We start from the raw sequence: 27,865 nt of genomic DNA, 5'->3' as shown, positions 1-27,865 counted from the left end.
AATCAAAAAGGTTTAGGAGATGCTGTTAAAGACCAGTCCTTGCAAGAGGGAAAAGCGGAAAAGTTGGAGGAGGTGAGAAAAGAATTCCGTTCGTATGTATCAGAGGGTTTTGTTTCACTGAATGATGAGTCACCCCAGGTGCCAGTGAAAATTCTTAGAGATACTGGGGCTAGTCAATCTCTCTTGCTGGACAGTGTTTTAAATTTTGGTGAAGAAAGTGACACTGGTGAAGTAAACCTAGTACGAGGCGTTACAGGTGAGACCATGTCTGTCCCTTTTCACAGGGTGATTTTAAAGTCAAAGTTCGTAGAAGGACCAGTCGAGATAGGGATAAGACCTAGTTTGCCAGTGGAAGGAGTTTCTTTGTTATTGGGAAATGACCTTGCAGATGGAGAAAGTGATCCTGTGGTACGGTTAACAACCAAACCAAGGATTGATGAGTCTGAGAATGATCCAGATGTTTACCCATCATGTGCGGTGACTCGAGCTAGAGCTAAAGAATTAGCCAAGACAGACAGTCCGGTGCAGTCTGATGTGGTTCCTTGTGACAGTCCTAAACAGGAAGAAAATTATGATGCCTTATCTGAGACTTTTCTGTCTTCACTGGAGGATCAACATCCTTATAGTGAGCCTGAATTTAAAGATTTGTCTTTGTCGAGGAAGGATTTTATGGTGGAACAGACAAAGGACCCTGAGTTGACAGAATTGAAAGAAAAAGTACTCTCATGTGAGGAGATTGAAAAAGTGCCAATTGGATACTATGTCAAAAATGGAGTGTTAATGAGGAAGTGGAGACCTCCTCATGTTCCTGTTAATGAGGAATGGGAAGTTATTCATCAGGTTGTTGTTCCAAAAGTTTATAGGGATGAGATTTTAAACCTGGCCCACAGTATGCCTTTGGGTGGTCATTTTGGTGTGAATAAAACTGTAGGGAAGATCTTGAAACAATTCTATTGGCCTGGTTTGAGAAAAGATGTGGTGATGTTTTGTCGAACCTGCCACACATGTCAGATGGTAGGTAAACCAAATCAAAAACCCCCTGTGGCTCCTTTGAAGCCAATTCCTGCTTTTGGTGAACCCTTTTCGAAGGTGATTGTGGACTGTGTTGGCCCCTTACCAAAGTCTAAGACTGGAAATCAGTATTTGTTAACCATCATGTGTGCCACTTCTAGATTTCCAGAGGCAATACCCCTTAGAAATATTAAGGCCAAGACGGTGTCAAAGGCTCTTGTAAAATTTTTTACCTTGTTTGGTTTGCCAAAAGAAATCCAATCTGATCAAGGTAGTAATTTTATGTCAAAAATTTTTCAACAAATAGTCTATGAGCTGGGAGCAAAGCAGATTGTATCATCTGCATATCACCCAGAATCTCAAGGAGCTCTGGAGAGATTTCATTCTACTCTCAAAAATATGCTGAAGACTTATTGCTTTGAAAACACCAAGGATTGGGACGAAGGTATCCATTTACTTTTGTTTGCCGTTAGAGAATCGATCCAGGAGTCAATAGGATTTAGTCCGTTTGAGCTTGTATTTGGACATAGGGTGAGAGGACCTTTGGAGTTGTTGAGAGAGCAATGGGTTAATGAGGAAGTGCACTTGAGTCTGTTGGATTATGTCCAAAAATTTAAAACTCGGTTGGAGAGAGTCTGCCAGCTAGCGAGAGAGAATTTGAAAACAAGCCAGATAAGAATGAAGACATATTTTGATAGACGTGCTCGGCCTAGGACATTCGCAGTGGGGCAAAAGGTGTTGGTATTTTTCCCTAGCCAAAATAATCCCTTGCAATCTCGTTTTTCTGGACCCTATGTTATTGAATCTCGAGTGACTGATCTAACATATATAATCAAAACACCAGATAGACGCAAGAAAACACAACTCTGTCATGTAAACATGCTAAAACCTTATTATGAGAGGGATTCAGTTGTGGCCTTGGTGGATGGTGTAAAGGTTGTTTCTAGAATGCCTGATGTTGATGTTGAGGAAGGCCAATTTAGACCAAATATTGTTCCATCGAAACTAAAAAACCAAAATATCATGGAGAGCCTTGAAACGAAGTTGGACCATTTACAAGTTTCACAAAAACAACAGATGAGAGAATTAATTTTAAAATTTAAAAATTTGTTCCCAGATGTTCCAAACAGAACATCGATAATTACCCATGATGTTGATGTTGGGGATGCAAAACCAATCAAACAACACCCATATCGAATGAATGTGGAAAAAAGTAAACTTGTTGATCAGGAAATAAAATACATGTTGGAAAATGATATTATTAGACATTCTACTTCAAATTGGAGTTCGCCCTGTGTTATTGTACCTAAACCTGATGGAACTGTTAGATTTTGCACAGATTACAGGAAAGTGAATGCTGTAACAAAGTCAGATGCTTACCCTATTCCTAGGGTGGATGATTGCACAGACAGAGTGGGAAAGGCTAAATTTCTTACAAAGATTGACCTATTAAAAGGGTACTGGTGTGTTCCATTAACAGATAGAGGAAGGGAAATTTCAGCCTTTGTAACCCCTTCTGGATTGTATGAATACAATGTTTTGCCATTTGGAATGAAAAATGCTCCGGCAACATTTCAAAGAATGATTAATTCAGCGATTCATGGGTTAAAACATACAGATGCCTACATTGACGACTTAGTGACTAGGAATGATACATGGGAGGATCACATCTCTGCGTTAGAAAGGTTGTTTGAAAGACTTTCCAAGGCTAACCTTACAGTTAACTTGGCTAAAAGTGAATTTGGCCATGCCACTGTGACGTATCTTGGTTATGTTGTAGGTCAAGGCAAGCAAGCTCCTGTTCAGGCAAAAGTTCAAGCAATATCTGAGTTCCCTATTCCCACAGGTACGAGGACTGTTAGAAGATTTTTGGGAATGGTTGGATATTACCGAAAATTTTGTAAAAATTTTGCTGATATTGCTCTTCCCTTAACTAATCTTCTGAAGAAGGGAGTAAAGTTTGTTTGGACAGATTCTTGTCAAGAAGCATTTGAGAAGCTGAAAGCCATTTTATGCTACCATCCTGTGCTCAAAACACCTGACTTTGAAAAGCCATTTTCATTAGCAGTAGATGCCAGTGATGAAGCTGCAGGAGCTGTGTTGTTGCAGAAGGGTGACCTTGATGATATTGACCATCCTGTAGCTTACTTTTCAAAGAAATTTAATGAGCATCAAAAGAATTATTCCACCATAGAGAAAGAATTACTGTCGCTTATTTTAGCCTTGCAACATTTCAGTGTATATGTTTGCACCGCTCAAAAACCATTGACTGTGTATACAGCTCATAACCCATTGGTGTTTCCGAGCCGAGTCAAAAACAAGAACAGAAGGCTGTTAAACTGGAGTTTAATTTTGCAAGAGTTTGATCTCATGATAACTCACAGTAAAGGCAAAGATAATGTGATTGCTGATTGTCTTTCCCGATGTTAAATGGGAAACATGTATCTGTACTAATCTGATAGTCTGTAGTTGTGTAGCATGATAATTATTAACATTACTAACTGTATGCGCGGTTGAATTTTTCTTGGGAAAAATTTTTTTTAGGTGGGAGGTGTTATGGACTCAGTGAAAGTCCCTTTAAGATAGAGAGTGTGTGTGTATGTGTGTGTGGGGCGTGCTTACGTCAATAGAAGATAAAGGACGTAATGACATTGTTGAAGAAGTAAGAAGAAGAAGAAGGAGAGAGAGAGAAGGGAGAGAGACACCAGCCTGCTTGTTTTCTCTATCGATGGATGAGAAACAATAACTGTGTTTGCCACTGAAATCCATGTATGGAAGTTGGAAGTAATCTGGTGGAGTTCACTTTGTTGCTGACCTGTAGAAGGAAACAGGTATTTGTGTGTGGACGACCACGGTTCGGATGCTTTTCGGGGTGAGGAAGTCACTACCGAGTAAACACTGAAGTGTCGTTTGGGTTCCATCGTGGAACATTTGGATTTCGTATGTACTCTCTCTATGTTTTTCTACATCTACATCTTATCTTCAGACAACGGTGGTTGTTGAAGAAGCCCTTGCTCATGTTTCACCTTATGGCTTGCGAAACTGAACTTTAAGAACCATTCCGGAACTGGGAGTTTTGGACTTTGTCACACACACACACGACGAGTTTAGTTTTGGGGTTAACGTTCGAGGTTTAACATTTTTGAATTCTAACATACTAACATTTTTACTTTTATTTTACGTATTATCATAAGTAGTGATTAATAAAATAGTTTTTAACACTGAATCATGCTCAGTGTGTTTCTTTTGTTGCTGGTTCGTGACAGTTCTATGGTCTCAGCTGAGTTGAAAGCCGGGTACCAGAGGGGGAAAGGCAGTGTCCAACCCACATCACTGTTAAAAGTACAGCTTTTTGCTTTAGCTGACCATCTATATGAAGTTACCTTATCTATTTTCATTGTAGCAGCATCACAACATATTAGGCAACACATGTGTATGATAGGAATAAAAGTTTTCTTGTTGCTCAGAGAAAGGTTAGTAAAATAGGGAATCTATGGGAATCACTGCCATTACCAAATAAATTAATCAGAGAGACTACAAAAGAAATACCAGGATGCCCTCACACTATGGAAATTGCTTAAACAAGTGAAATAATGTTTCCAGAAAAAAACTAAGAATAATTGTACTGCACGGTTTGAACTTTTAAATCTTGACTGCACTGCTGGCCAATCTCACTGCAATTGGGCTTTTATGTGGGGGCACAGAACTAATCAGCAAGGTTCACATTCCCAATTACTGAATCATTATGTTGACATTGGACAAGGAGGTCAAGTGCAAGGAAGACAGAAGAATGCTACAAAAAGTTTCCTGCTGCTGTCTGAGTTTAAATATAAAATAATACTAGTTGTATACAACTTCCCTAGAAGAATGTTACTTCCAGGGTCAGTGATGGAGGCATAAATCCTAAATGACGTCCTAAATAAGCAATTTGCGTTGGTAGTTATCAAGGAGGAGGACATGAAGATCAGTGTGGAGCACGCTAATATGCTAGGGCATTTTGAGATAGAGGAGGTAACGTTGGGTCTCTTAAAGAACATTAAGGTGGATAAGTCCCCAGGGTTTGATGGGATATACCCTAGGTTATTGAGAGAGGCAAGAGAGGAGATTTCTGGGGCCATGACTATGATCTTCGTGCCTCCTCTAGCCACAGGCGAGGTCCCAGAGGATTGGCAGATAGCTAATGTTATCCCATTATTCAAGAAGGGAAATGGGGATAATCCTGGAAACTATAGACTGGTGAGTCTCATGTCAGTGGTAGGGAAGCTACTGGAGAGGATTCTTAGGGATAGGATTTATGAGCATTTGGAAAGCCATGGCCTAATTAGGGCCAGTCAGCATGGCTTTGTATGAGGCAAGTTGTGTCTTACTAACTTGATTTCAGTTTTTTGAGGAGGTGATGAAAGTGATTGATGAAAGTAGAGCTATGGATGTTATCTACGTGGATTTTAGTAAGGCGTTTGGCAGGGTCCCTCATGGGAGGGTCATCCAGAAGATTAAGATGCATGGGATCCACAGTGATTTGGCCGTTTGGATTCAGAGTTGGCTTGCATATAGAAGACAGAGGGTGTTCCGCAGGGATCCGTACTGGGACCTCTGCTTTTGTGATACATAAAAATGACCTGGATGAAAATGTAGATGAGTGGGTTAGTAGTTCACAGACAATACAAAGATTGGTGGTGTTGTGGATAGTGTAGAAGATTGCCAAAGGCTACAGCAGGATATAGATCTGTTGCAGATTTGGGTGGAGAAGCGCCAGATGGAGTTTAATCTGGCCAAATGTGAGATGTTGCACTTTGGGAGATCGAATGTAAAAGAGAGAGTACACTGTTAAATGGCAAGACCCTTAACAGTGTTCATGTACAGAGGGATCTTAGGGTCCATATCCATAGCTCCCTGAAAGTGGCTGCATGGGTTGATAGGGTGGTAAAAAAAAAAGGCGAATGGCATGCTTGACTTTATTAGTCGAGGCTCTGAGTTCAAGAATCAGGAAGTTATGTTGCAGCTTTATAAAACTCTAGTTAGGCCACATATTCTGGTTGCCCCATTATAGATGGGTTGTGGAGGCAGAAAAGGTTTACCAGGATGCTGCCTAGATTAGAAGGCATGTGTTATAAGGAGAGGTTGGACAAACTTGGGTTGTTTTCTCTGGAGTGGCAAAGGCTGAGGGGAGATCTGATAGGGGTTTATAGGATTATGAGGGGCATCGATAGAGTAGGCAGCTGGTATTTTCTTCCCCAGGGTCGGAATGTCTAATACTGCAGGGCATGCATTTAAGGTGAGAGGGGGCAAGTTCAAAGGAGATATGGGGGGCATTTTTTTTAAAACGCTGAGAGTGGTGGGTGCCTGGAATGCACTGCCAGGGGTGATTATGGAGGCAAATATGATAGAGGCTTTCAAGAGGCTCCTAGATAGGCACATGAATGTGCAGAGATTAGAGGGATATTGACATTGTGTAGCCAGAAGGGATTAGTTTAGTTAGGCTCTTAATTACTAGTTTAGTTAGTTTGGCAAAACATCGTGGGCCAAAGAGCCTGTTCTTGTGATGTATTGTTCTATATTCTAAATCATGTCAACATTCAAGAGTAAAGAAAATCAGATTACTTTTCATACCACAGATACTGCCTGACCTGCTGAGTTTTTCCAGCATTTGTTCCATTCAAAATTCTAGCATCTGCAGTCTTTGCTTTCATTGTGGATGGCTGAACATAGGAAAAGGGAATGAAAAGGGAAAAGCAAGGAAAAATGTAATCACGACTATTTGCTTGTGCGAAGGTAAATGCTACCAGGAACTGGTTGGTCCAAAAAGCCTGCAGCTTAGCTTCTATATTCTAAAAGGAAGGGGAGTGAACAGCATTTGTGTAATGTGTGCCTCCATACATATTTTCATATTAATAAATACATGCTTAACAGAATAGTATGTATATTCTGTAAAAAGTGTATATACTGAAATTTATATTTTATGGGTCCCCTTCCAAGCCACTAATAATGTTGAATAAGGGATGCATAAAGAGATTATCACATTGCTGTTTGTGAAAACTTGGTGTGCACAAACAGACTGTCATAGTTCTTGTAACAGTGACCATACTTTACTGGCTGTAAGGTGCCATGGAAATATGCTTAGTTCTCGATACCTGCTGATTTTCTATCCACGGACATGTGTGGATAGGTTGCAAGGTTGGCCTCAGGCCTAATCTCGAATATTTTCTATATACATGTCCATGCTTAAGAATCAATCATTGTCTGTAGGAATAGGGTGAATAGAGCCACTTGTGTCAGGTTACTCCCTGCTGTGCGCTATTCTAATAGACAGCAGTCTTTGTTTACACAGCTGCACTTTGTAAAACCAATCACAGCTTGTAAATATCAATACATTCCATTGTAGTAGATTATTAGCCAATATAATTTCCTTCTAGGTCTTTGAACACTTTAATGTGTTTTTTAATGTCTGTTAGTAATTTTATAACATTACATGACATGCCTAGGTTTATTTGGGGAATGTTTTGGTTACAAAAGGGCCTTAGTGCCATCCACATTTTTTGTTCTCCATGGAAAGTACCTGCCCCTATCCCTCGCTGATAACAAGAACTTGGCGTACTGAAAGATAGTAAAAGAGGCGTATCTGTCTGTGCTGGTTGAATAGTTGAATTTATTTACTGATAAAATTTACAAAACTAGATACGTTCCTTAGCAAGAATTTGGGAATCATGGAAAGGATCGTAATCATTGGATTTGATGTGGAAATGCAAAGTTAGATAGTAAGGGGAGGTAGTACCAAAAGGCGCAGAATGTTAAAAGTCCTGATTAGGACTAAAAGCAATGCCGATTGCTGAATGGCAGTGTTGAAATGCTTGGTGAGGAAATGGAGGAATGCCAAATATTTAATGGGTTTTCAAAAGTGTGTGATAAATGCAGAAATGTGAGGCCAAGGAGAAGCCAGGGGCAGTTATGAAGAGTATGCTGAAGCAGAGAATAATGATGACATCCAAAATATACTTCAATAAATATTGGGGTGGGTCTAGGATAGGGACATTTCAGGGTGTATAGATTCATTATTTGAAAAAAATATCAGAAACACCATGAAAAGAATATTTAAAACTTCATAAACTTAAAGCTAAATTGAAGACTATGCTTGAACTAATTTTTAAAAAATCAAACATCAGGTGAAAAGAGAAACAAAATTACAGGCAAAGGGACTCAACTACAAACACCAGAAGGGTTAAAAAAAAGTGCTTCGAGTAAGTTATTTCAACTGGGAACTTCCTTGGAAAATCAAAATCAAATGAATGTTTATCCCTCCCCAAAACCACTTTCCAGTATTTGCCCCTAACTAAACCTCTATACTGTCAACCTCATTAGGAGTGAATACGCTTCAGAAGTACTTAAATGGCTATGAAACTCTTAGACATGCTGAGGTCATGAAAAGCACAATTGCAAATCCATTCTTTTTGTTCCTTCTTTCTTTGCTCAAACGTGCAACACCCTTCTCGCCACCCTCCATCCATTTCAGAACTTACATAACTACTTGAAAATGCTGTAACCACAGATTCAAAGACCTGAGACTACTGTGCATGTTAGAAAAAAGAACTAAAATTTGACTTGAGGTCTCTGCGAACTCTGAGATTTTAGCTGAATCTGTAGCGATAACTTTACCTGAGTAAACTCCGGATCCTGGGAAGGATCATTGAAATCTCGGAACATTCCAACAGCTCGGAGATATTGTTCAATGTAACTGAGTTTACTTTTATCTCGACCTTAAAGAAGGAACAGAACACAGCAAGAACTGTTGGTTTCTAGAAACAGAAAATATTTTCTTAATAGTTAAAAAGAAATCCTGATGTCAAAATGCAAAAGATACTCTAAAAAGCAAAACATTTCAGAACTATCAATGTGCAGCTGTAAAAAAAAACAATCTATATAAAGAAATTTGGCATGTCCCCTTTGACCCTCACCAATTTTTAGCGATGCACCATAGCTAAAAATGCATTCTGGATGCATCATGGCTTGGTACGGCAACTGCTCTGCCCAGGACCACAAGAAACTGCAGAGATGTGGACACAACTCAGCACATCACGGAAACCAGCCTCCCCTCGCCCCTTTACTGAGGCAGCAAGAAGTGTCTACACTTCTTGCTGCCTCAGTAAAGCAGCCAGCATAATCAAAGACCCCACCCACCCCAGACTTTCTCTCTTCTGCCCCCTCCTATCGGGCAAGTAAGCATGTACAACCAAGCTCAAGGATAGCTTCTATCCCACTGTTACAAGGCTATTGAACGGTCCCCTAGTATGATAAGATGGATTCTTGACCTCACAACCTAGGATTCTTGACCTCACAAAACAACCTATCTCATTATGGCCTTGCATCTTATTGTCTACCTGCACTGCACTCTCTCTGTAACTGTAACACTTTATTCTGTATTCTGTTATTGTTTTCCCTTGTACTACCTCAATGCACTGTTGTAATGAAATGATCTGTATGTACGGCACACAAAACAAGTTTTTCACCATACCTCGGTACATGTGACAATAATAAACCCACTTACCGATTTAAATGTTCACAATGCATTTGGTAGGTATGTGGTCATTAATACCTTCTACGTGTCAAATTTTCCTACAGCATTAAGTTTTGACGTTTTTTGTCTTTTATAATTATGTTGTGACTTCCACCATTTACTGTGTTCAGGCTTCACTCCGTTACACATTTTTCTTGTGGCTAGGAAGATAGCCAGTCAACCCATTTCCTAAGTTTCTTAATCGTGCTCTTCAACTTGTTGCAGGATCAGCATAGTAATGCCATTCCTCCCATTTCTCTACTAGGATGTGGAAACAATGACCTTCCACACAAAAATGATGGAAAGTGAGTGGAGTACAAATTTAAATCCAATAGCAGAACTGAGGCAATGCCACGCAGTCCTAACAAAATGTGGTGCCCTTCAGTCACAGGAGACTGAACATCAGACATTAGGAATAGGAAAGATCTGCTTGTTGACATGGCCTAAAGTTACCTGCATCCAACATTATTGAAACTGATCATCTTTTTCTTTATTTTATTTCTGCTTCTTGGAGCTTATGCACAAATAGCTCCTTGCATTCCTTCCAACAGTGACTATATATCAAACACAGAACATTGGCTTGGAAGCGTTTTGAGACAACCTAAAATTATTTTTTTTAATGCGCTATTGGTATTAGTACATTTTTTCTCCAAATTTTGTTTCTTAAAAATAGCTCAGAGCAAACCCTTATAAATCTGGAACGTCTGTGACCTACAGGCCCTACCAGCTGGCTCTTGAAGCCACAAAAACTGTGTTTATATTCTTCATTCCATAGTTCCAACTGGTTACATTTCCTAAAAATAAGTAATGGGAACATTTGGTCTCAGCTCTGCTTCCACAGTAGTGGAAAGATGCTAGATGGGTGTCAGGTCATGGCAGCCTTTACAGATTTTACATGAACCTTATTACACCATCAGTCTATTAGTATGAAAAATGTAATCTTTTAAAAAGCAGGTTACTGAAATAGAACACTAGGATCTAGAATGCACTGCTTATAAAGGCAGTGGAAGCAGTTTAAATAAAAACTTTAAAAAAGAAATTGGATAAATAAGGAACTTTACAGGGGCTAGGGGGAAAAACAGCAGATCTTAAGTCATTTAAAGTCATTTTGTAAGCCAGCATAGGGACATTGCATTGAACAGCCTCTAACTGCTTTATACAAGTCCACAATTCTATTTTTGGAAACTCACCAGTGCTTCAGTAGCATTCACTATTGAAGAAAAGCAGATGAGGAGCAAGAATAGATACAGATTACTGAACTGTTCATTTAAAGATAGTTTCCACGTTCTTACCTGTTTGTTCTAGGTACTTTATGCTTATGTTATCCACTGGAAAGAAAGCTGCTGTTGCCCCATACTCTGGGCACATGTTGGCAATAGTTGCTCGATCAGCAATGGATAGTTGTGCCACACCTGGGCCAAAGAATTCAACAAATTTCCCAACAACTCCAACCTGGCGAAGATGCTTTAAAGAATAACGAAGAAAAAAGAAAGGCCTCAATGTGCAAGTTAGTTATCTGCGTTAACAATAATTTAATTGTTCTCAAGTGGATGCCATAACCAGAGAAATATGAAAGAGGTTGCAATTCACTTTATGAAAATATGATACAAGTTTGACATCCTTAAGCTTGAAATATCGTGGTATTGACATTCATCAGTTGCTAAATGCTCATTATGGAAAGGCTGCCTGTTAACTTGCAAAATTTGATTAAAGTAACTTAGGATTGAATTTCTACCTGCTTGCATTTGTTCAGTGTATGAGAATATAGTGTACTTACTTTTGTGATTGTGAGCACTATATCTGTTGATGTTGCCAAAGAGGTTGGAGTTCCCATCAACTTATAACCAACTACTTTTGGTAGAACCATGCTGATGGGTTGACCAAGCATCACTGCCTCAGCCTCTATGCCACCCACACCTGCAAAAAAAAAAGAACAATTTTAAACCATCAGTTTCACATAATTTGGAACATCCCAGCATACAGAAGCTCCAGCAGCACACTCTTAGAATGAAACTACATACTGTATTGGCAATTGAGCATTTGTGCTCTACACAAGGAATGATTGGTCAGAAATGGGTTTTAAGGTGCAAGATGTAGAGAAATTATGGAAGAAATTCCACAGCTCAGTAACTAGGGAGCTGAAGGTATACTCCCAATGATGCAGCCAAGCAAACTGGGGATACACACAATAATATTCACTGATCCCCATATCCTTTGATTCCCTTTGTGTCAAAATCCTTTCAAACTTAGCCTAGAATATGCTCAACTTCCAACTCTCCCTGCAGATTGAAAACCCCATAGATTTATAAAGAAATTTCTCCTCTTAATAATATGCATGGACACTCATTAGCACACCTAACAAAGTTTCACTATCTATGCTCAGATGCTTGGAATCCTAAACCAAATTTCCCAGCTCTGGTGTTGCAAATGTATCCCCTTGTAATCTACAGTTAACAGTAGCATTTTTAACAATTAAACACATCTCAGTGAATTGCCATAAATCCTAATAAGCGACAGTAGAATTCCACATTTCTCCAGATTGTCAGAAAATTGGCATAAGGCATGTTTTAGGGTGAGACTGATGTTTCTTGACTGAAAACATTCCCACCATGATAAGATTTTCAAAAAAATATTCTTGAAAACTGAAAATGTGCCCTTAAGCAAATTTATATTTGAAAGGATTTTGGGAGAACAAAGTAGTAACCACTTTCATACAAAGATAATAAAGTTAATTCTCAATCATAATGCTTAGATAAAGAAAACAGCCAACAAGTAGCTTACCCCAGCCGAGGACTCCAAGGCCATCGATCATCGTTGTGTGGGAATCCGTTCCCACAAGACTATCAGGGTAGTAGCATCCATCATGATCAAATACCACCCGTGCTAAATATTCTAGATTCACCTGATGGATGATTCCCGAGCCCGGAGGAATGATCTTCATATTTTGAAAAGCTTTAGAGCCCCACTTTAATTTACAGAAAAAGGCAAGAAAAGATCTTAAGCTGAAGATAATTTATATGTACATTGTCATGCTAAATGCAAATCAAGGGTACCTAAACCTTTGCATTGTAGGTCAAAGCAAAAAGACAGCAGGGCAAACAAAAATAATGCTTTCTTAATCAGATTTTTGCAGACCAGGTGTAATTTGCAAAGTAAGTAGAGTCATAGAGCTCTACAGCACAGAAACAGGCCCTTCAGCCCATCTAGTCCATGCCAGCCTGGTTTTCTGCTTAGTCCCATCTACCTGCACCCAGACCATAGCCCTCCATACCTCTCTCATTCATGTACCTATCCAAACTTCTCTTAAATGTTACAATTGAACCTGCATCCACCACTTCTGCTGGCAGCTCGTTCCACACTCTGACTGAAGTAGTTCCCCTTCAGATTCCCCTTAAATATTTCACCCTTCACCCTAAACCTATGTCTTCTAGTTCGTCTCTCACCCAACCTGAGGGGAAAAAGCCTGCATGCATTCACCCTATCTATAACCCTCAACTTTGTATACTTCTATAAGATCTCCTCTCATTCTTCTGTGCCCTAGGGAATAAAGTCCTAACCTATTCAACCTATCCCTGTAACTCAGGTTCTCAAGTCCCAGCAAAATCTGTGTAAATTTTCTCTGCACTCTTTCAAGCTTATTGATATCTTTCCTGTAGGTAGGTGACCAGAACTGCACACAATACTCTAAATTTGGCCTCACCAATGTCTTATACAACTTCAACATAACATCCCAACTCCTGAACTCAATGCCCTGATTCAGGAAGGCTAATGTGCCAAAAGCTTTCTTTATGACCCTATCTACCTGCGATGCCACTCTCAAGGAACTATGGATCTGTATTCCCAGGTCCCTTTGCTCTACCGCACACCTTAGTGCCCTACCCTTCACTATGCAAGTCATACCCTGGTTTGTCCTCCCAAAGTGCATTAATTCTGTTTTGACAGAAATTTCTTAGAATATTAATGAAGGCTAAATATACATAAGGAAAAAATATTTAAAGAACCTTCAGCTACAAATTTTCCAGTTTTCCAGAAATTAATGCTTTGCTGTGCTACACTTCTTTCTGCCTTACACTCCACTTCTACATGGATATCACTGTACATTACCACAATCTGAACTACTGCTACTTACATTCATACTCACACTTACAACTTGAAACTACCTTTGCTAAAAGCATGTAGATATTTTTAACTAAAGAAATTACCATCTAATTAAAAAACATTGCCATTGGTAACCTGGGACTAAACCTGACATATTTTAAAATTAATTTTGTTATTCACGGGGTGTTCCCTTTCAGTAGCCCCAGCCAAGAACTGCTGTGGATCATTGTTCGGGTGTTCTCAAAATGCATAATTACTTACAATCCTGATCTCTTTAAATCTCTTTGTGTGCAGCTTCATATTATTTACCAAAATACCCTTTCTGGCGATTTACCTCCCCATGTTACTGAGTAAAAGCATTGGCAAAATTTCCCACAAAGGTATAGGGGCACCAAGGAACAGTGGGATACTTTCCCCACCCTCTAACACAGAGACAGTCCCAAGCCAATTTTAGCCTCCCAAGGGTCAACATGGAGGGATCAACCAACTCAAAAGACTGGGAATCAAAAATAAAAAAAACTGCAGATGTTGGAAATCTCAAACAAAAACAGAAAATGCTGAAAATACTCAGCAGGTCAGAACACATCTGTGGGAAGAGAAAGCATCATTAAAAAGGAGACAAAATGAAGGTTGTAAAGCTGGAGAGAGGATGGGGGATGTCTCTGATAGGGAGAAACTGGGGTGACCATGGGGATAAGCTGTAAACAAGGTTAGCTGGTCAATGAGTGAATGGAAGCAGTTGGAGAGTGAGAACATAGACAAAAGAATGTGGGAGTTGTGAAATGCAGAGCAGGAGGATATGCCCAGCAGGTCAGGCAGAGAGAAAAAAAAGCTGAGTTAATATCACAGATGGATAACTGATACAGATCATGAAATCAAGTGACCCGAGGTTGTAGAATTCAATATTGAGTCATTCCCCTCCCCCACCCTCCATGCAGCTTTACAGGTTTCTTTTGGCTCCTTTTCGGTTCCGAAACCAAAAATGATCCCTCTGTTTCTCTTCCGACAGATGCAGCCTGACCTGCTGGGTATTTCCAGCATTTATTGTTTTTTGTGTCAAAAGACTGGGAACTGACTTTGATATTTCCTGCCTCACAGTTTAGCTGCATGCCACTTTTGCAGGCAATATATGCCAGAGTATATATATATTTTTTTAACTATTTTAATCAAATATCAGTAATGACTATCAGACTCAAATGCTGGGAAGCAGGAAGGAAATTCTAGAATTACTGAGATAATCAAAAATCTGTGTAATGGTCTTTTCACAATCTTTTACATGATGTAAACACACTTGAGCACAGCTCATGAGACCTTACATTATCTCTGCTCATTTTCCAACTGTGGGTGGAATTGGAAGCGTTTCAGAATTCTGGTCCTTTGCCCACCCCCTTTCCTCCATGCTTCCTTGGAGATTCTTTCAGTTCACAAGGTCAAAGTCAAAAATCACGAGATCTTCCTTCCCAGACAAATGAAACATTAAAAATACATTTTTATTGCACAATGGTTGACAACACTACATAAAAAGAGATACCTTTAAAAATTCAAATCTTTCTCGGTTTCTTTCAAATTCCAGTTTTTGGTTTTGTTGCAAACTATCTGGCCTGCAAAGAAAGCACAAAACATTTGTCACATAGCTTATTACAAGGGCAGTACTCAAATTAACTTACTGAAGTAAATTGAGAGGAATCACTTAATGCAGTATTTTGAAAACTGTTTAAAATAACAGCCAGCAATCATCACTGGCATATATTGTTTATGCAACTTTATAATGAAAATAATAAATATCAAGGAATTATCCCACTCAAAATACTAATCTAGATGCACATATTCTATATGACTGAATAATGAGATCTTCAATATTTATTTTCTTCCTGATTGCACTGCAAGGCAAGAAATGGAATGGCACCATTACTCAACTTTACAACATGAACCACTAGCAAGAAAATGCCTGATTTATTAAGATAAACTATATGGCTTCTTCTTATTCTTTTAAAGTTATACTGGGGTTCAAAGAATTAAGTTTCAAGGATAGGCTGCATAGATTAAATTTGTTTTCCCTTAAAGTTTGAAGAATAAGTGAAATAATTAAGGTCATCAGATTGATGTGATTGTAAGAGTTTAATAGGATGAATTGAGAGGAAAAAGTATTTCCTCTGTGAGGAAATTGATATTGGTTTATTATTATCACTTGTACTGAGGTACAGTGAAAAACTTGTCTTGCATACTGATTGTACAGGTCAATTTATTACACAGTGCAGTTACATTGGGTTAGTACAGAGTGCATTGATGTAGTACAGGTAAAAACAATAACAGTACAGAATAAAGTGTCACAGCTACAGAGAAAGTGCAGTGCAATAAGGTGCAAGGTCACAACAAGATAGATCGTGAGGTCATAGTCCATCTCATCATATAAGGGAACTGTTCAATAGTCTTATCACAGTGGGGTAACACATGTCCTTAAGTCTGGTGGTACATGGGGAGAAGTACCTTAAATTTAGACCAAGGCTGTTCAAGGGGAATGTTAGGAAGAACTTTTTCACCCGAAATATATTGTAAATATGTAACCCTATTCTCCACTCCCAAGCCAAAAATGCTCAGGAGATACTGGGTCAACCAAACATTTTAAAGCTAAGATTGATAAATTTTCATAAAGTAAGAATATTATGGGTTATTAACCAAGGGTAGGAGTTAAGAAATATCTCAGTTAATGATTTAGTTGAATGATGTTACAGGCTTGAGAAAGGATGAGATCTTTGAAGCAGCATGCACTGTGGATAGACAGGGACTTGTGAATGCACTATCCTTTGATTTACAAAAGGTATTTGTGAAAAATAAAAGCTCATGTCATAGGTATCACATTGTTGTGGATAACAATTAGCTGGCTAAAAGGAAACAAGAGAATGGGCATAAATGGGACTTTCTTCTGGTTGCCAAAATGTAATGAATGGTGTGCCACAGAGATCAGTGCCAGGGCCTCTTTATTTATACAAATGACTTGGATGAAGGCACTCAGAGTATAATAGCTGTATTTGCTGATGACATACAGATATGAAAGTAGGCTCTGAAGAGCACACTAGGAGATTTCAAGGGGGGTATAGATAGGTTAATTGACTAGGCAAAGATTTGACAAATGGTGTATAATTTGGAAAAATGTAAAATTGTCCATTTGTCAAGAATTTTTAAAATTCTGAACAATGAGACAGTGTGGAGCTCTGAGATGCAGAGGGATCCTGGGTGCCTAACTGTTTAATTCACAAAAAAATAGAATTCCAGGACAGCAAGTAATTCAGGAAGGTAACAGAATGAGAATTAGGGGTCACTGTTTAAAACTTAGTTGGTCATTTAAGAAAGACAAGGTTTTTTTTCTCTGAGAGGATGTGTTTTTGGAATTTTCTTCCTCAAAAGGCAGTGGAAACAGAGTTTTTGGATATTATTAAGGCTAATTTTGATAGATTATTGATACGCAAGGAGTGTGTGTGTGAAAGGTCACATGGAGTAAGCAGCAACATGGAGCTGAGGTTACAATGGAATATGCCATAATCTTATTGAGCCGAGTGGCCCACTCCTGCTCCTAATTCATAAGCTCATATTTTCAATTAAACTATAAAATGCAATGTAAAATGTGCACAGTTCAATGTATTCAAAAAGGTCAATTTCAGGAAGCAAGTTGCACAGGATACCAAATATTCTCATGTCACTTTCACTTTGAGGGAATATGGAGTTCTCTCAACATTAACAACACTAATAAAATGAATATATTTCAAGAATTCCAGTGGTTTTATATAACTAGATATTTACAAGCCTTGAAATCTGCAGTTAAAATACAGGGTCACTTCAAGCAAACCAAACCAATCCAATAAAAGAGATCTGCAAACTTGTATTATGTACTAGTGTACAAAACCAACTTTGGTTCAATTACTAGTCTCCCCCATTTCTTGATGTGTGTGTGTTTTTTTTCCCCATAATTAAATATAAAAAAAACAGCAAATAAAAATAATTGTTTCCCTGTCTATTGCTTTCTGGGTTCTTGCTGCTTTGCCTCAGTCTCTTCAGAGTTTTCCACCAACCATGGCTACAGTTTTCACTTTTTGATCGCCTAGGATTTACATCACTAGATCCTACCTCCATGTGCAATGCTAGAAAGGTTTAGCTACACAACTGACAGCTTTGATTGCTTCCTTCAACGTTAATCCTATTCTCTTTTGATCTTCCTTGGAAAGTATCAAATTAATTCAAATAGAAAAGGACTTTTTCCATTAGCCCATGTTTATCAATGTTTTAAAAAAAATAACATCACAAGATCACAAGACAAAGGAACAGAAGTAGGCCATTCGGCCCATCGAGTCTGCTCCATGAGCTAAACTAAAACTATTCCTATCTAGCCCCAATTTCCGGCCTTATCCCCATATCCCTTGATACCTTGACTAATTAGATACCTATCAATCTCCTTAAATGCCCCCAATGATTGGGCCTCCACAGCTGTAAGTGGCAAAGAATTCCATAATTTCACTACCCTCTGGCTAAAGAAACTTCTCCTCATTTCTGTTTTAAACCAGTACCCTCTAGTTCTAAGATTGTGCACTCTAGTCCTGGACTCACCCACCAACGGAAACAGCTTAACCACATCTACTTTGTCCAGTCCTTCCAACATTCTAAATGTTTCTATGAGGTCCCCTCTCATTCTTCTGTATTCCAGTGAGTACAGTCCAAGAGCCAACAAACACTCATCATAAGCAAGCCCTTTCATTCCGGGAATCATCCTCATAAATCTTTTCTGAACCCTCTCCAACATTAGTACATCCTTCCTAAGATAAGGGGCCCAAAACTACACACTGTATTCTAAATGAGGCCTCACCAGTGCGCCATTAGTTCAGTTTAGCACATCAAAATCTAGGATTCAAAAGAGGTGGCTTAACTTCTATTTGAATTGATCTTTCGGCAGGTCCTCAAGATGCACATTGCCCAACACTATGTAAACTATCATGAATTTAAAACACTGGAAACAAAAAACTTTAATTTCAGAAAGAAGTCTGCACTTGCCTATTCATACAAGTTCTCTGTTTTTGTAATTATAGATTAACAGTATTCAAATTAGCCTATCAGCAGCTTTCCGCAATAAATATGCACATTACGCTGTTTTACCCATTTCCCTAAGGAGCCATTTGTACTTCAGTACAACACATAGATCAAAGTAAGCCTATCTGGAAAAAAAACTGCTAAGTGCATAGATCGTCTATATTAAAATAAAAGCAAAACAAGTCATGCAAATCCAAACTGAAACTACTATAAATAGATTAATGGATTTAGGAAACTAGCCATATTTATGCAAACACAAAACAGATGGCCTTTTAAAAAATAAGCAGGGAAGCAAACACTTGATTAATCCATACTAATGAAATAACATGCTGCATTACTTTTTAAGAAGCAAGACCAATCCTCTTAAAACCACCACCACAGAATCCTAAAGATTCATGTGCCACTGGGGCAAAAACCAGTTCATAAACAATAGACATTTCCATGAGTCATAAGCAATGGAACAATTTGCTGAATCCTGGTGATTCACTGGTTCAGGAGCGTAAGCAAATATGTCCCATTCGGGCAAAGAATAATACTAATAAATACAAGGTTGGTTTTCATTGAAGTTGTTTACTGCATCAGTTTAATTGCTGGCTTAAAGGTATTTAATATTTCTGGGAAATTTATCTAATTTTCAATTCAATGTAAAATCAAATAAATTTAAGTATTTTGCATGAAACTGCATTTGTGCATAAAGCAAGGATATAAATTCACCTGCAAAGCAGAGTGTAACTATGTAAACAGACTGTAAACTTTCAGAATAGGTGGCTATCAACTTGAACTTTCAGCAGATATAATTCAATCATGCATCTTAGCAATGTTTTTCAATGCAATTATTCATTTTCATTAAAAATTTTCACTTCATAACATGTTGGTCAGGCTTATCCTTGCTGACAAGGCTGATAAAAATAATATAAAAATGTTGTTCTCTCCCCTACATACACTTCGCATGACATCTCTTTTTGCTTATTATCTAGAATACCAAGAATTGTAATTAGATATTAAATAGACTCACTGAAATCACTCCAGCAGCATAGTATGCCCAATGAGATGAAATAGTAATTTATAAAAACATAAGCATGGATCTAAAGGTCATTTTTAAAAGCACATTCTGATTTCAAAGCAGTATCAGGCAAACAAGTAAAGAATGGTAAACAAAGCTCCAAGTCTATTTTTGTCACTCCTCTTTAGAAAACAAATTAACAAGGTCATTTAAAAATCTTTGCAAGCTCTGAAACAAGAGCTACCAACAATTTGATCATTGCAACTTACCATCTGTTAAAATCTACTTGGATGGAGTGGTCAATAACCAAGTCTGCAGGACAAATTGGGTTGATTTTCTCTGGATCTCCTCCTAGATTTTTCACAGCATCTCGCATGGCAGCAAAGTCTACCACTGCAGGCACACCACTGTGGATAGACACAGGTATAGTTATTTTCACAGAAATTTTCCATTAGCTTTAGGGTGAAAGGGGCATGGCCACATTTTTCTCTCTTTAAAACAGTAGACTGCAAATGTATAATGATTCAAAGTCAAGGATTTTGGTCCTGAAAAATATTAAATCACAGGAGCTATACAGGTAAAAAGTACCACAGTCACTTGTGTCCACTGGTAGCAGATGCTAGCCATCACATTATTGGAACACTAGATGGACATATAGACTGCTTTTGTCCATGGGATCTGTGCACAAATTCAATCCAGTCTGAAGGAATGAACTCAGTCTCAAAAGCAAATTTTATGTGCATGCAATGGTCTCAAAATAGATCACCATGCCCAGCAAGTTTTGGAATTAGACCACCAGGTTTCAACCCTAGTTATAATGGATAAGGCAAGTTCAGACAGGTCTTGGAACACAATAAAATGGAAGCAAGAGTAGCTAACAGGAGCCTCCAGCCTGTCCTGCCACTCAATATGATCATGGCTGACCTACCCTAAAGCTCAACTGTTCTTCTGTGCCAGTTCCACACAGCCCTCAATCTTTCAAAAAAATTATCTACATCCTCTTTAAATACTTCCAATGACCTACACTCCACAAACTTCCGAGGTGGAGAATTCCTGTGATTCACCACCCTCTGGGAGAAGAAATTCTTATGGACCTCAGTATTAAATGACCAGCCCCTTGTAATTATGTTCCCTCATTCGAGACTCTCCCACCAGTGGAAACATCTCATTATCTACCCCGTCCTGTCCCATTAGAATCTTATATGTTTTAGTAAGATCACCCCTCATTCTTCTAAACACCAAAGAATACAGATCCAAATTCTTTGGCCATTCTCATCCCAGGAATTAGCCTAGTGAATCTCTTCTGCACAACCTGCAATTTCCAAACAATTGGATAGCAGATTAACAGAGTTTTACTGTACATCTTCTTTTAAATAAGGGGAACAAAACTGTACCCATTACTCAGGTGTGACCTCACCAACACCCTGTACAATTGTGACAATACTTCTCTATTACTAAACCTCAAATCCCTTTCAATAAAGACCTATTTGTCACTTGCCTTTCTAACTACCTGCTGCACCTGCATGCTAACTTCCTGTGCATGAATCATGAAAACACCTTGGTTGTTCCAGACATAGGAGCAGAATTAGGCCATTCGGCTCATCAAGTCTGCTCCAACGCTCGATTATGGCTGATTTATTTTTCCTTCTCAACCCCATTCTCCTGCCTTCTCCCAATAACCTTTGACGCCCTTACTAATCAAGAACCTATTAACCTCCGCTTTAAATATACCCAATAACTTGGCCCCCATAGCCATTTGTGGCAATGAATTCCACAGATTCACCACCTTCTGACTAAAGAAATTCCTCCTCATCTCTGTACTAAAGGATGTCCTTCTATTCTGAGGCTGTGCCCTCTAGTCCTAGACTCTTCCACTACTGGAAACATCCTCTCCACGTCCACTCTATCTAGGCCTTCCAATATTCAGTACGTCTCAGTGGCATCCCCCCTCGTCCTTCTAAATTCCAGCGAATACAGGTCCAGAGCCATCAAACGCTCCTCATACGTTAACCCTTTCATTCCTGGGATCATTCTTGTAAACCTCCTCTGGACCCTCTCCAATGACAGCGCATCCTTCCTTAGATGTGGGGCCCAAAACTGCTCACAATACTCCAAATGTGGTCTGACCAACCCCTTATAAAGCCTCAGCATTACATCCTTGCTTTCATTTTCTAGTCCTCTCAAAATGAATGCTAACATTGCACTTGCCTTCCTTACTACTGACTCAAGCTGCAAGTTAACCTTCAGGGAATCCTGCACTAGGACTCCCAAGTCCCTTTGCACCTCCGATTTCTAAAATCACTCCACGTTTATAAAATAGCCTACGCCATTATTCCTTCTACCAAAGTGCATGACCGTACACTTCTCTACACTCTATTCCATCTGCCACTTCTTTACCCATTCTCCCAACCTGTCCAAGTCCTTCTGCAGACTCTATGAATCCACAACACTACCTGCCCCTCCACCTATCTTTGTATCATCCGCAAACTTGGCTAGAAAGCCATCAATTCCGTCATCCAGACCATTAACATATAACATGAAAAGTAGCAGACTCAACACCGACCCCTGCAGAACACCACTAGTCATTGGCAGTCAACCAGAAAAGGCCTCCTTTATTTCCACTCTTTGCCTTCTGCCAGTCAGCCAATCTTTTATCCATGCTAGTACCTTTCCTGTAATACCATAGGCTCCTATCTTGTTTAGTAGCCTCATGTGCAGCACCTTGTCAAAGGCCTTCTGAAAATCCAAGTAAACAATATCCACTGACCCTCCTTTGTCTATCCTGCCTTCAGTCCTTCCAGTTTCCCAAGCACCTTCTCCTTAGTAATAGCAACTACACTCACTTCTGCCCACTGACTCTCTCGAATTTCTGGCATGTTGCTGGTGTCTTCCACAGTGAAGAATGATGCAAAACATTTATTCAGTTAGTCCGCCATTACTTTGTTCCCTATTACTATCTCTCCAGCGTCATTTTCCAGTGGTCTGATGTCCACTCTTACCTCTCTTTTACTCTTTATATATCTGAAAAAACTTTTGGTATCCTCTTTTATATTATTGGCAAGCTTACCTTCGTATTTCATCTTTTCTCCCCTTATTGCTTTTTTAGTTGCCTTCCGTTGGTTTTTAAAAGGTTCCCAGTCCTCTAGCTCCCTACTGATTTTTGCAATATTGTATGCCCTCTTGCTTTTATGCTGTCTTTGACTTCCCTTGTCAGCCACGGTTGCCTCACCCTCCCTTAGAATGCTTCTTCTTCTTTGGGATGAACTGATCCTGCGTGTTCTGAATTACTCCCAGAAACTCCTGCCGTTGTTGCTCTATTGTCATCACTGCTAGGTCCCCTTCCAATCAACTTCGGCCAGCTCCTTTCTCATGCCTCTGTAGTTACCGTTACTCAACAGTAATACCAATACATCTTATTTTAGCTTCTCCCTCTCAAACTGCAGGGTGAATTCTATCATATTATGATCACTGCCTCCTAAGGGTTCCTTTACCTTAAGCTCCCTAATCAAATCTGGTTCATTGCACAATGCAAAATCCAGAAATGCCTTTTCCCTAGTGGGCTTGACCACAAGCTGCTCTAAAAAGTCATCTCATAGGCATTCTACAAATTCCTTCTCTTGGGATCCAGTACCAACTTGATTTTCCCAATCTACCTGCATATTGACATCCCCCATGACCACTGTAACATTGCCCTTTTTACATGCCTTTTCCATCTCCTGTTGTAATTTGTATCCCATAATCCTTGCTACCATTCGGAGGCCTATGTATAATTCCCATCAGCGTCTTTTTACCCTTGCAGTTCCTTAACTCTATCCGCAAGGATTCTACATCTTCTAAACCTATGTCACTTCTTGCTAAGGATTTGATTTCATTTTTTAAACCAACAGAGCCACCCCACCCCCTCTGCCCACCTGCCTGTCTTTTCAATAGGATATGTATCCTTGGATGTTTAGCTCCCAGCTGTGATCTTCATTCAACCATGACTCTGTGATGCCCACAACGTCCTACATGCCAATTTCTAACTGCGCTATGAGCTCATCTACCTTATTTCGTATACTGTATGCATTCAAGTATAATACCTTCATTCCTGTGTTCACCACCCTTCCTCTCAAATTAGTCTCCCTGTTGCCTGAAGTTAAATTCTTATCCTTTTCTGATCTTTGTCGTATTCTTTATTCTGGAGACTTCAGTAACCTCTCCTGCACTCTCCTTCCCTTTTACTTTATCCATACTTTTCCAATCTGCTGAACCCACCCCCCTCTGTCCTCCACTCATCTGCAATCTCACTCCATTTAGACAACAGTCCACCTTTTGATTCCTCTTACCAAAGTTAAGACCTCACACTTCCCACATTAAACTCCATTTGCCAAGTTTGCGCCCATTCACTCAACCTATTTACATCCTTTGACAACATCCAAATATCCTTATCATAGCATACCCTCCCACCCATTTTTGTATCATTGGCAAATTTGGGAATATTACACTCTGCTCCCTCCAAGTCACTGATAATAGATAGGTCATGTATCACAAATTCCTGATCAAGTTCAAATTAAGCACAGAGGCAAGCTCTAAATCCAAACCCCCAGTGAATAGTAGCAGCAAAATATTTAGTCACCAAACTGTTCTTATTCCACCATGTAGGCAAGTGGAATCTGCTAAGCTATTGCTTATGCCACTGACTGTTTCTCCAAACAAAGTGGTTCTATCCTTCTGCTCTTTCTGATCTGCCCCTTCTCGTTCTACTAAAAGATTTCCTACCCGCATCTTCCTGGTTTCTGCCATTGTTATTGCTGTTTCTTTTCCCAGCCTAGCTTTCAGATTCATTGCTTCTGCCCAGTCACACACCTCCTTCCCTTTGCATCATCCATCACTCTTCCCAAGAGTCAAGCCAAGTTCCATTTCCTTTCCATCCAATACATTCTTCCCAAAGAATCTCTCATCAACTTTCTCGCATGCCTAGAACCTCAGCACAGATGAGTGCTCCCAAATTCCAGATTTCACTTTGTAATGCCAAGTTTCTCTTCCTTCAAGGTTGTCAAATCAGATCATTATCGGATGAAAAAAAAATCAACCATTTTTTTCTTTCCAAGTATAATCTGTAGATTATTCCCATAAAACTTATTGGATAATCATGCTCAGATCTTTTTCTTCTTTTATTCACAAAATACTGTATGTTTCAGCATTTTACATTCAAGTTACCCTTACGTGAAATCTTGCAAGATGACACGAGCTGGCTTAAAAGGCACCTCGACATTTTGGTGTTGTGTCACTTTCCAGTTCAATATGTTTTCAACATCTTCTTTCTTCACCAGAAAACAATCACAGTTTCTGATTGCTGCTTCCAGAAGGACACGGATCGAGAATGGCAACTGTGCTATTGAGGGAGAGACGCAAGTCATTTTAAAACAGCTAACATTACAATGCATAAATTGCATTAGCAGCAGATACGAATGATCGTTAGGCAGCAGAAAGTTGGACAGAAAAACTCTGAACAAAATAAATGGCTGGTGAAGTAAAAGAAAAGAACTGCCTTGTGTTAATGTTGTGCCTTTATCATCTGAAGACACTTCAAAAGGAGCATTACCAAACTATGCTAGACATTACTAGCTACATATGGAAATATCAGGATGCGTGGCCAAACACTTGGTTAGAGACAGGGGTGTGTGCAGAAATTTAAATTAGTTTCTTTTTGGAGAGAGACAATCAATACATCGACACACATGCATGCACATCCTCAACATGCTTAACTATCATCAGGGATGGGGAGCATCTTGTTGGTCCCACTTTTTTTCCTTCCCCTGGTCAAAAGTTACGTCTGAAGGAGTGCCTTAGAAGTAAAAGGAGCAATGGATGCAGAGCAGTGTAAAGGAGGAATTCCAGAGATTAAACCCTAGACGGATGAAGACATAACTGGCAATGGTAGAGTGAAGAAAGTGGTTAGCAAAATCGATGCTCATGGAATTAAAGAAATCAGTAACAGGATGGATCAGAAAATGACTTACAGACACAAAGCAGAGGGTAATATAAACTGTTGTTTTTCAGATTGGAGGATGGTGGACAGTGGAGTTCCCAGAATTCAGTGCTGAGACTATTGAATTTTTATACATTATTGACTTAAACACAGGTGTGCATGGTTACATTTCAAAAACTGTAGGTAAAACAAGGCTTGAAAGTGTGGTAAACAGTGACCAATGAAGAGGGTAAAAATAAACTGCAAAACTGGAGGCATGGTACACAAACAAGGAAGGAATGGGAGGAGAAAGATCCAGTTGTTTTAGTCCATGTGGGTACCATTGACATAGGTAGAACAAGGAAGAAGGTTCTGCTGAGGGAATCTGAGTAGCTAGGGACTAAATTAAAAAGTAGCGGTTAGCGCAACGCTATTACAGCGCCAGCCATCGGGGTTCGATTGCCGTCGCCGTCTGTAAGGAGTTTGTACGTTCTCCCGTGTCTGCGTGGGTTTCCTCCGGGTCCTCCGGTTTCGTCCCACATTCCAAAGACGTACGGGTAGGTTAATTTGGGTTTAAAATGGGTGGCGCGGACTCGTTGGTCCGGAAGGGCCTGTTACCACACTGTAAATAAAATTTTAAAAATTTAATTTAAAATTTTGAAAAAATAGGTAATAATATCTGGATTGCTACCTCGGCACGGGGTCAATAAGATTAGAATTAAATGTGTGGCTCAAAGATTGGTGTGGGAGAAGTGGGTCTGAATTTGTGGGACATTGCACCATATTGGGGAAGGAGATAGCTGTTCCAATGGGACGGGCTCCACCTGAACCACGCTGGGACCAGGGTCCTGGCGAATTGTATAACTAGGGCTATAGATAGGGCTTTAAACTAAATAATGGGTGGGTGGGTTCAACTGATTGGAGAAGTATAGATAAAGTAAAACAGAAGGAGAGCACAGAAGAGGTTACTGTCGTCTCCAGAATAAAAAATAAGACAGAAAGTTTAGAAAAGGGTAAGAATTTAACTTCAGGCAACATGGAGACAAATTTGAGAAGAGGGGTGGTGAACACAGGACTGAAGGCATTATACTAGAATGCACACAGTACATGAAACAAGGTAGATGAGCTTATAGTGCAGTTAGAAATTGGCAGGTATGATGTTGTGGGCATCAGAGTTGTGGCAGAAAGAAGATCACAGCTGGGAGCTAAACATCCAAGGATAGAAGATTGGCTGACTGGCAGAAGGTAAAAAGTGGGAATAAAGGGGGTCTTTTCCAGTTGGCTGCCACTAGTGGGGGTCCGCAGGGGTCGGTGTTGGGTCTGCTACTTTTCACATTATATGTTAATGGTCTGGATGACAGAATTGATGGCTTTCTAGCCAAGTTTGCAGATGATACAAAGATAGGTGGAGGGGCAGGTATTGTTGAGGAATCAGGGGGTCTGCAGAAGGACTTGAACAGGTTGGGAGAATGGGTAAAGAAGTGACAAATGGAATAAAGCGTAGGGAAGTGTATGGTCATGCTCTTTGGAGAAGGAATAAAGGCTTAGACTATTTTATAAATGGGGATTGAATTCAGAAATCGGAGGTGCAAAGGGACTTGGGAGTCTTAGTGCAGGATTCCCTTAAGGTTAACTTCCAGAGAGTCTAGGACCAGAGGGCACAGACTCAGAATAGAAGGACATTGCTTTAGAACAGTAATAAGGAGGAATTTCTTTAGCCATACGGTGGTGAATCTGTGGAATTTATTGCCACAGACGGCTGTGGAGGCCAAGTCATTGGGTATATTTAAAGAGGAGGTTTATAGGCTCTTGATTAGTAAGGGTGTCAAAGGTTACAGGGAGAAGGCAAGAGAATGGGATTGAGAGGGAAAAATAAATCAACCATGTTTGAATGGCAGAACAGACTCGTTGGGCCGAATGGCCCAATCCTGCTCCTATGTCTTATCATCTTATGGAATGCTTAGCCTATTAAAAACATTGATAGACTGCAACCAGGATAATGTGTTCTGTTCTGACCTCTATACTTTAGGAAGGATATGAAGCTACTAGGAAGAGGGCAGAAAAGATTTATGAGAACAGTTCCAGGGATAAGTGATTTTAACTGCAGTAAAACTCAGGTAATCCGCTATCCTATTGTTTGGAAGTCCTGATGGTTTGGGATCTAGCTCACCTGACTCTG

General features: G+C 39.5%; 1 protein-coding gene across 3 annotated transcripts in view; it reads right to left on the bottom strand.

Moving 5' to 3' along the window:
- The window catches only part of aco1 (aconitase 1, soluble), a 72,530-nt gene that overhangs the window by 22,584 nt on the left and 22,081 nt on the right, over positions 1 to 27,865 (bottom strand). For all 3 annotated transcript variants that reach the window (XM_052019800.1, XM_052019798.1, XM_052019801.1), the window contains 7 exons: positions 24,942 to 25,110; positions 20,006 to 20,143; positions 15,189 to 15,258; positions 12,341 to 12,524; positions 11,337 to 11,476; positions 10,852 to 11,023; positions 8,662 to 8,762 (listed from right to left, as the gene is read on the bottom strand). In XM_052019800.1, the coding sequence (XP_051875760.1) occupies positions 8,662 to 8,762; positions 10,852 to 11,023; positions 11,337 to 11,476; positions 12,341 to 12,524; positions 15,189 to 15,258; positions 20,006 to 20,143; positions 24,942 to 25,110 (974 nt within the window). The remainder of the gene's footprint in view (positions 1 to 8,661; positions 8,763 to 10,851; positions 11,024 to 11,336; positions 11,477 to 12,340; positions 12,525 to 15,188; positions 15,259 to 20,005; positions 20,144 to 24,941; positions 25,111 to 27,865) is intronic.

The sequence above is a fragment of the Pristis pectinata genome, chromosome 7 (genome assembly GCF_009764475.1).
Source record: "Pristis pectinata isolate sPriPec2 chromosome 7, sPriPec2.1.pri, whole genome shotgun sequence".
In the NCBI taxonomy this organism is placed as follows: domain Eukaryota; kingdom Metazoa; phylum Chordata; class Chondrichthyes; order Rhinopristiformes; family Pristidae; genus Pristis; species Pristis pectinata.
The sequence above is the reverse complement of the archived record's forward strand: the minus strand, read 5'-3'. Positions and strand labels throughout refer to the sequence as shown.